At 35.3% G+C, this 10,699-nt stretch overlaps 1 protein-coding gene across 1 annotated transcript; it reads left to right on the forward strand.

The window, feature by feature from the left end:
* The first annotated feature begins 3,769 nt into the window (after positions 1-3,769).
* LOC123528537 (uncharacterized) lies at positions 3,770-8,569 on the forward strand. Its single transcript, XM_045308303.2, has 2 exons — positions 3,770-4,386; positions 5,080-8,569. Exons 1-2 carry the CDS (start codon positions 3,904-3,906, stop codon positions 5,686-5,688), a joined length of 1,092 nt encoding a protein of 363 aa, XP_045164238.1. The 5' UTR covers positions 3,770-3,903; the 3' UTR covers positions 5,689-8,569.
* Positions 8,570-10,699: the final 2,130 nt, after the last annotated feature.

Below are 10,699 nucleotides of genomic sequence, written 5' to 3' on the forward strand. Positions count from 1 at the left end.
AACAATCGCCGCTAACAGCAAACTGATATGTTTCATGTAGATAAACTTGTAGTCTTCCAATAGAAAACAAATCAATTGATAGCAAAATGCCCATTTTAGTTGAAAAGCTTACATTTCACTTATTGTAATAAGTTAATTTCACACAAGATGCTTGTTATGAACCAAATTTCTATTTCAAGTTATTTAAAACAAATGCATTAGACACATCAATATTTGCAGACTTTTTCTCTTGTAAGACATTCAATCTGATAATGCCAAGGAACCTTGGATACACCTGATTTAATCATCAGGGAGTAATTGTTTTTATCGATTAGGATATCGATCATACTTTAATGAGACATTTAAGTGTACAGTCTAGGACAAAAAGCAATCCAGTATGAGTCATAATGGCGTTTAACGACATTTATTTTCGCATCGATTATGTAAGTTAAAGGTTACTTATTCAAATCCTTCTTTGCTTCATATGATATATCTACTTTACATATTTTAAAAATGCACCTACTTTTCATTAAAGGTCTTTAAATATGACCAAAAAATATGGGAATTACATTGTTCCTAACGAAAAAGGTTAGTCAGAGGTTGTCTGCTATTCTAAAACAGACGTTCATTTGCTCTTGTCCGCACGAAGCCCTACTTCCGGTCCCAATAGGCAAAACTTTTCATCATTGGAGTATAAACGTGAAAAACTCTCTCATTTCGTGCAGTATATTGTAGCAGTGAAAAAGTGCGATTAAAGTACTTATTTTAAATTAAAGTACCCATTCTACAAAAAATGCGCGAAAAATATCTGAACAAAGCCTGTGAACTCGATCCGATACCCATAAGGCCCAAAAATGTAATTTGACATATGTTTGAAATTAACGAAATTAAATTTTCAACCCCCTGTGATATATCTGTCATAATCTTTCATAATATTAATAGTACATTTTCTGAAATATTTAGAAAATTGTAATGAAAATAACACATAAAAATTAGAAAAAAAAGAATGATGCTACAAATATCACTTTGTTCATTCTATCCAGTTTTAAAAGGTCACAGACATGTACATAAAGATCTACAATTTACAAAGGAGCGAATTCTCGTTATATTACACGAAAATATTCACAAAAGCAAAACGAAACTTCCTTATCTTGTCTTATCTTTGGAATAAATTTACATTTAGTAAAAGTCAATGTAGATACTTCTGCATCGTTATGAAAGATATTGGCTCGTTTTATAAAACACTGATTTGATGTGTAATTTTTTACTTTCTAACAAATGGGAATAGATCGTAGAATGAATCACATGATGTCTTTGAATAAATTAATTTTGTTGGATAGGCAGTGAAGTAAAATGCAGGAATTCAAATTATGCACTATGAACAAATTAATCCTTAATAGCATAAACAGTATGTAGTACAATGAAAAAAGTTTAAAATCTAGGCAATATCAGAAGATAAAATTATGCACACGTGATTAAAGAATAAATGTTATTTGTAATCTGCGCACCAAAAACTCTTATGTGAGAAAAGTACGGGAAATTAAAAAGCTATAATATTGTAATTGTGTCTGCATAAAATTAAACACATGTAATAACAGAAATAGACTACACGGCATAACAACACATGTAAAATGTGAACTCCGCAAGACTATTAAACTTCGTGATAAAAATGAAGAGTAAAACAATAAATCAGAAAAAAGGAAAGAAAACATAAAATAATAGTAATAATAATAATAAAAAAAAGCAATTAAAAAGATATGACAAAATGTATACTGTGGCTGAAATGTCATATGAATTATACACAACTAAACAGAATAGGATAGACGAAGGAAAGGAATGCAATTAAGTACAATCAAGTGATATTGTAGATGGTCAAGATCATAGAACTGGAATGCACAAATAAAGAAATAAGGAACGCAACAGCCATTACAGCATCTTCATTTCGAAGGTCCCGGAGAAGGCAGTTCATGCCCGTTTAGAGCAGAATCTACATAAAAACTTCATGAGGGTTTGTAGCCTGCACACAGAAAGTTTCTTCAACATAGTCGTCTCTGATGAAAGTGTCAGTCTGTTGACTAAATCTGACTCACAGTCACCATGTTGCTGATTCTGTCCAGAAACACTGCTACACCAATAAACTCCATTTCGGAGATACAGAAAGAAAAAGTACATACATGTAAGTGAAGTAAGTAAGTAAAGTGTTTGTTTATTATACTATAGTGTCAACCCTACTGAATGGGCCAGGTAAGTTGCCTTATGAGACACCTACATACATTGAACAGCATTACTACCCGATTCCTATTTTTTAATGCCAGGCACCAGGGAGGTAGGCAATCAGTTACCATTATTTAACTAACTGGCGGCTCACCAACCGATCTCTCTCCAGTAACAAGATCCGCCTCTGACAGGGCTCGAACCTTCGACCTCTCGATTACGGGACAGGTGCCTTCTCCATTAGGCCACCACAGCTCGATTACACAGCTATCTAAACGACCGCTATTACAGTTCGTTTTCGTAAACATCATGTTTATAAACATTAAAGATTGCGTTTTGTAATCTTAACTCAGGGTTCCATATATTAGTGTGTCTTGTATAAGAAACACACGAGTTCAAGCTAAAACAAAACATAATCAAAAAGTACAATGGTCATTTTGCAAGTAGAGAAATTTTGGATTGAAAACGGGTAAACACGTATGACTAGTAATCGGACTGTAAATGGTGTGTTTTGATGGTGAGTTATTTAAGCTCGTGTTTGTTAAATACAGTTTACCAAATAGATCGGTACTATATGTATGTTAAATAAACCCATGCATGAAATATGCCGACGCTACGGACAACATCCTCATGTCTGCTCTGATGACTCAAATCATATTGTCTGTAAAGGTGTGATATCGTCTTGAAAATGTATTATAAACATGCTGAAGCCGAATGTCAACAGAAGTGATGATATTCACATAAGACGATTACTGCAGGCACACTGTTAATGTATCAGTTAAAAGAGTCTGAAACCGTGAGAAAATCAACAAACTGTGAGAAGAGTGTCGGGTGAATTTATACTTTTATATAGATAAACAGCACTTCGACTCTGTGTGCAGCTCTCAAAACGCAATATTACATAAAAATCACATAAACGTTCTCCTGTGAATTGTCTTGTTACATCACGTACAGTCTGTTGTCATGCGTTGTTAAGTGGTATTCCAAACTCCATATTGGACAAACTGCGACCCAGCATAGTCATGTTACCCGTGTATTGAAGGAACTTGACTTGCTTCCGAAAGAAACAAAATACCGAAGAAATATTGACCCACGTTTTACTAATATCTACGATCATTCCCCTGCCTATATACCGGCTGGTTAGGAACTATTGTAATTAAAAGACACTGTGTTATTACTTGTGCCAAAGACTTGAACACTGCTCCTAAACCCACTCTGATATACTGTATACATTTCTAAAAGTCTATTAAACCCCATTATTTCATTTCTTTCATTTATAACCCTTTTCAAACAGACTAATTAAAGTTGTCTTTTTGTATGTTTATATCAAAATCCGTTTATCTTGATAAAGGTTTTTGTCTCCATTTTTTGTATCCGCTTTAGGTATTTCAAATAACAGTTTTTGGTTACGTATGTTGCCAGATGTACTGTACGGGCTGCTAGCAGCTCCGGAATTTCTGACTACTCCGGGAAGTCTGGCAGCGCATTTCTTTAAGCATGTGGCGAACAACTCAGCAATCATTTCATACTCATTTCCTTTAGATTGTCTCCCTTTTGAAAGTAAAAAAAACAAACTAGTTCAACCAAGGTTACGTAGATAACAGGTCGTTGTGTTGGGAAAATATTTCAGTGAAAGTTACAATATTCACCGGAGTTATCATTAAAATCTAAGCAGAATGTATTAAGTTTAATTTTCAAAAGCGGTACACGATGTCTGAGGATGGAACAAATATTTCATCTGGAAGTATTCTTGAACAAAATTGTCGGGAAAACTGGCCAAGGTGGACTTGTTTGTTCGCAAATATTTGTGGATTATGTAGCACAGCTCTCTGGTTTATCGTACTTCTTCCGCAAGTATGGAAGAACTTCCACAGAAAATCAGTGAAAGGACTGAGTGTATTGTGGGCAACAGCGAATTTTACGGCATCTCTCATTAATTTGTTTTTCGTGTTTATTTATGTATCTATACCATTATACGGACAAATAAGCTCCATTTACTGCCCTATATTAGAGTTCACACTGCTGATTCAGTTTTGGATTTATGGAAGATACAAGAAAGTTGAGAAGATAGTGTATGCTACAGCCTGTTTCATTCTATGGGGGATCATAATAGGTGTTGAGCTGATTTTCACGCTAGAAAACTTTGTTGAATATGCCGCCATCTTCCTATGGTGCATTGAAACATTTCCACAAGTAAGAGAATATTTTTTTGTTTCATTACTAACTGCTGATGTAATTACATGGGGTGTAGCCAGACGCTAAACAATGAGGTGCAACATTTTTAGGGTCCTACCGAGTATGCTTCATCGCAAAACATCATTATAAGGTTGTTTTTATAATAGAAGCATAAAGGGAAACGTATCTCGGGGTAGCTACGTTATTGATTACGTTTAATTTTATTATTTTCTATTTTATTGAATCTTCGTGTCCCATTTATATTTTTCTTTAAAGGTCCAATACTAAGGAAAGTGAACATTTTAATTTCTTTTAAAAAGCACATAAACTATTTCATTTTATTGGAAAATGAAAGTTGGTATGTAGAAATTCGAAATAAATCACAGTATATGTACAATTATTTTTCTATGAAGTATGAAGAAAGTTAAAAAGACCTGGGGGGTCATTCTGTCGATTCATTGAAAATTAAACATAATACGCATACATTTCTTTGAGTTCCAAAGACCTTCTGTAAATTTTGACCTGCCAATCTTCATTATTTAGTGTCTTGCAGAAGTCTATGCACTGGCTATGAAAAAAATTGCCAACTCACTTTCCCTTAGTAATGGACCTTTAAACAAAATATAAAATATGGCGCTTGATAGTCGTTATCTTTTTCTTTCATTTATTGCACTAATGCACCCTTTGTACTATTCATATGTCGTATTTCAGATCATACTTAACATGCGACTTGAGTCGACCAGCGGACAGTCGACGGGTTCGGTGCTCATAGCTATGATTGGCAAGACGACCGACTTCATATCCAACAACAGTCTCGTGATGCCCCTCCAGTACGTTATTATGGTCTATTTCTCCAGTAGTGTGGCCTATATAAACGGTCTTCAGGTCGCGTGGTACTATGGTAACGATGACTTCCGGCAAGGTGAAGGTCACGATCAGTTCTGGAACCCGGAAAATTCCGGTCACGGGGAACATAATTATAATTTTCACCAGTCTGTGGAGTCAGTAGAAGGTGGACATAACAAATGGAACAACAGTTCTATAAAAACGGGATCTACATCAGAAACGGCAAATAAGCAGTCTAGCTACTCGGCCTTAGAACAGCCAAATAAACAAACAGCCGTTGTGTTTACCATTCGATGGCTATGTATTTTGACGCTCAGTGTACTTCTTACAGGATGTGTTGCAGGTTTTGCTTGGAACATAGATTCCTATTACGGATTATTTGCCCCTGTTTCGATTGCGTGTGTTATTGGTGCTGCAAAGTTATATTTTAGTTTCTGTACGACCTCAAAGTACACTCCACAAGTAATTACATGACATAGAGTGGATGACCTATCAAATACAATGACTAAAATGTTGATAAATAACCTAATAACTTAACGTTATTCTCTTCCTGGTTTAAGTTAACTTTATCTTACAAACCTTGAGTAACAAAGACATATTTATCAGCATATCAAAAGATATTTCACAAAATTTAGATAAGGAAGTGCAAATACTAAAGTCCAGTTTCGACTGCGGTGTATTTCGATGAGTTTTGATTAGTAATGCGCTTTTTGCTGAAATTTAGCCTACATGTCAGTTAATTTTCACAACTTAACTGAACGTTGTATAAATGACGCCCAACTTTTAAAACGACCTTCCAGCCAGGAAATAATTATTACATACTGTAAAATCATTAATATTCGTGGGGGACTAATTTTCGTGGATTTCGTGGTTGAGTCAATCCACTAAATTTAATCCCAACGAACAAGTAAAATCCCCATTCACTTTATGTTCAAAAGTTGTAATCCACGAATTCATATCCCGACGAAATTGCCGTTTTAACCAAACCGCGAAAATTCATGCCCACGAAATTAAATGATTTCACAGTAGTTCTGCATTGTAAAACAACATAGCACCATTATGGCATTGCCAATGTTCCAAAATCTTACTTGACCACAGCCTTTTGAAGATCAAGGTATTGGCAAAGTTTCACAATCGTTCCTGTCGTTTGCTCTAAATTTTAGGTGAGGAAATGAAATCCTGATTTATTTCAGTTTTAGACATAATATTATATTTGGAACATTGGCAATTCATTAATCTGCAAAAGACTTTGGTCAAGGACGATTTTGGAACATTGGCAATTCATTGATCTGCAAGTATTTGAAATAATTATTCAACTTCTTAATTACATTTAAGGGAGAGTTGAGTTATGAACATGTTAGGTAAATATAGGTCTAGGAAATAAAAAAAAGTTTGTATCAAATATTCCCTTACAATATTTTTCGAACATCTCTGCATCAGTTAAATAAATGAAAAGTGAAGTTATTTGCTATTTAACGACATGATAGTTTTAATTGAGGCTGTTCATGACAGGAAATAAAATATGCAATACATCAGACGCCCTCTAGCATCGGCTTAGCGGAATTTTGTAATAGTGAAAATAAATGGACTCCATGACCCCAAAGGTTAAAAAAATATAACTACCTTCAGTCCACGCATAGCGGATTTCTTTTGAAGTGAAATTGAATAGACGCAATTATCCCAACAGACCAGATAATATAACAACTTATGTTTCATTCTAAGCATAAATCTAGTACTTGTGGCAAGATAAATATGTTTGACGAATATATTCGAAATTGCATGCATGTTTATGTAAGTTTTATCTTTGTATATACTACGCCCTGCTAATTTTTTTCTTTCTCTTATCAAACCGGAGTGAGCAAGTCCACGTATGAGCACATTTTACGTAAATGTATATTAAATATGCATCTATATTTTGTGCATGTGTACGGGGCTTAGAAACGAAATTGCGAGACGCAGATAAAAGATCATCAGGAGTTATTTTTTTAATGAGTATAAAATTTGAAATTTCAAGTCAAAGTTTAGAATATTAAAACATTTCTTTTCTTTTCCGTCATAATATTGCATTAGCTGTTATTCTACTGCGGATTTTGGCTAGGTCACAAAATAGGCGTAATAAAAATGTTTTAGTCAGTAATTTTGAGTAGGAATCTCCCCTTAATTTCTTGAATACCTGAATGATTTGCTGATCAGGTCAGAGAGAAAGCCACATTTAAGCCGCACCATGAGAAAACCAAAATAGTGCATTTGCGACCAGCATGGGTCCAGACCAGCCTGTGCATCCGCACAGTCTGGTCTGGATCCATGCTGTTCGCTAACGATTTCTCTAATTGTAATAGGATTTGAAAGCGAATAGCATGGATGCGCAGGTTGGTCTGGATCATGTTGGTCGCAAATGCACTATGTTGGTTTTCACATGGTGCGGCTCATTTATTGTATTTCACTGACATGAGACTTTCGGACCGTAGTCTAGAAGGTACGATCGCTGACTCCGAATCACTTGCGTTCACCGCCCGCTGTAGGGTTTAGCCTCACAAGGGCTTGATTTATTTGTGCGATGAATCCATCTAGCTGTATTTCATAAGAAAGCGGAACCGGGCCTAGAATAATGCCAAGAGAGACCTCTAGGCTCATCTTCCATCAATAAAGCTGCAAAGTCGCAATATGACCTATGGCTGTCAATTTGAGTTAAAACTTACAAAACTTTGATGAATGAAAACAAAAATCTACATTACTATTCATTTATGCCAATCAATTTTGATACATCTCTGTATCGCAAGTACATTTTCAATACATCCAAATATGTCAAATATACAGACAATGTATTGGGGCCTAGGCATACATTACTTATACTACACACTTATTAAACGGCAGCGGTCGACCTTTAGTGGTTATTAGCACGACGAAGCCTATATTTGTACGAGGGTGCAGCCTTAGTGCAAGTATAGACTTAGGAGAGCTAATAACCAAGTAGGGGCACGTTACAGTTATTTATAGTTAAAACATCTTTTTTATCCAATGACAAGCGAAGGATTTTCAAAAAAGTAACCAACTTATTTTCATATTATTTTATAACTGAAAAGATTGGTCCACTTAATCATGAAGTAGTACAAAATTAATGAGTATTCATTGTTCCGCCTACTATGGATTTCCCACATTCAGGGAGGCGGAGCAACTACCAAAACAGGGACTGCATATACATGAAATAATGTGTCTATGTAATGAACGGACCAAGTCTAATATCAATTGTGTTGTTTTTTCTGCTGTACTTTCATAGTTCAAGTTTTACCTTTCTGCACCTTTCACTCTTCGTATTATCTCCACGATTTTAATACAGCATTGACCGGGAAGTGCACCAATTGTTGCTATTTATATATTACGGAATCCTGTTTCCGCCATCGACTTTTCGACTAGACAGATACGCGAAAACTTGAAATTAAGCATCTAATTTCAACTTTTCGTGCTATAAATTTACCGCGAAAAGTCAAAATCTTGAAGTTTTTGACCCGACAATAGTCGTGCAAACGTCATCTTTTCGACCTAGAATCAAGCGCGAAAAGTAGAAATTAAGAGAGCTAATTTCAACTTCTCGTGCTAAGATATTTCCTCGAAAAGGTGAAAGGTCGAAGTTTGTAACGTGACAATTGTCGTGCAAATGTCAACTTACCGACTGAATTTGTAGGGCGAAAAGTATAAATTTAAGTCTTAACTTCTACTTTTCGAGCTAGTTCTTTGGTCTATAATTTCGCGATATTATCGCTTAAATTTCGACTTTTCGTTCTAGGGTTAGGGTTACTTAGTTTAGGGTTAGGGTTAGAGTTAGTTAGTTAGTCCCAGAACGAAAAGTCGAAATTTAAGCGATAATATCGCGAAAATATCGGCCAAAGTCTTGGTTGAAAAGTTGAAGATAGGCCACTTAATTTCAACATTTCGCGCTAGATTATGGGTCGACAAGTTGATGTTTGCACGACAATTCTCGGGTGCACTTACTTTTTTAATTTATACATGTAGTTGCTTAGATAGTACTGTTAAATTATTAGGAGTTAAACCTGCATATTATATTTTTATTGAATAAGAATGTAATATTGTGTTCTACAAACTACTCGATAAGTGAGTCGTCTACTATGTCCACATGATTTTGTGTACAATCAATGTTGGCCACACCTCCCAGGGAAATTCAAATTCAAATCTAAATTTTTTCTCAAAGTCACCTTTGCAAAATAAAACAGGAACAGATTTTTTATCAGATATTGTAAAAACTCACTATGTACAAATGGGTAAATTAAATAAAATATGTTTCTACTGATTTACGGTGTTCCCCGTGTGGTTTACCTTACTTGAGACGGAGATGTCGCTGATTGATGAAAAGGGGGCGTTTTAACTATAAGTCGGTTATAGATACACTTATTGACATTCTAATGCATTAAGTTTTGCCTTCACTACGCTACGCTACGCTCCGTTTCGGCAAACTAAATTGCATTAGAAAGTCGATAAATGATCTATAACCTATACTTATTGACTTATTTAGTGTGTACCTTAACATAAAAACGAGTACGTGATCGTTTAAATTCATTTAACGAACGACAAACTATTTAACGCGACGACGCAGTGTAAAATGACGTCAAAGCTAACGTCACACATCCATGGCGGTCTTTAACCAGTTATTGAGCCCGCTTCTTGTTATTGGCATGGTTAACAGGGCCCTGACCTGTGAAAATTATTTGTAGTAAGGTTTATTATTTACCTTATTATAAAAAGTAATAAAATTGCACAAAAACAGAATCTTGTTACCCAGGCCAAATAACGGAAGCGGGCAATATAACTGGACGCGGGCACAATAACATGTTATTGGAACATCAGCGATGTCTGACGTCATTTGTATTGTCATTTCACCCTTTGTCGTAGCGAATATTTTATAATTATGTTGAACTGATTCAACAAATCGAGTTATCGCTATTGTGTTTAAGTATAAAATAAACAAACTATTAAACGGCAATGACGTTCCTTACGTGGTTATTAGCACGACTGAACCTATACATCGGCACTCGGGCTAAGCCCACATGCAAATATAGGTAAGTCGTGTTAATACTATTAACTGGATTTTACATACAACTACCGTTTAATAAATGTATGATGTAATAATATACATTAGTGCGTGAAGTTAACTAAACTAACGACATACATGTTCAACATAACTCGTGCGAAAATATTTGAATGTCGTTCAACACGTGACAAATATATGACATTTGAAAACTAGATGCCCACGGGCAACATGTCGAGACCGCCAGTAGTCAAAAGGACTAACAGCACCAAGTTTTAACCTTTGACCTCTAAGTATGACCTTGACCTTTGAGGAAGGGGTTTGGGGTTGCACGCGGCACTCTGTCTTATTTATGCAAAATATTTAAAAGAAAGATTGCTTTATGCATGGCAAAGTTACAGCCCGGACAAGCTCCAAAATGATCTTTGATCCCAAAGTGTGACT

This window comes from Mercenaria mercenaria, chromosome 13, assembly GCF_021730395.1.
Source record: "Mercenaria mercenaria strain notata chromosome 13, MADL_Memer_1, whole genome shotgun sequence".
NCBI lineage: Eukaryota > Metazoa > Mollusca > Bivalvia > Venerida > Veneridae > Mercenaria > Mercenaria mercenaria.

Coding starts and splice junctions, on each gene's coding strand:
- LOC123528537 (XM_045308303.2), top strand. CDS start 3,904: ATGTCTGAGGATGGAACAAATATTTCATCTGGAAGTATTCTTGAACAA. Junction 4,387..5,079: donor GCATTGAAACATTTCCACAA/GTAAGAGAATAT, acceptor GTCGTATTTCAG/ATCATACTTAACATGCGACT.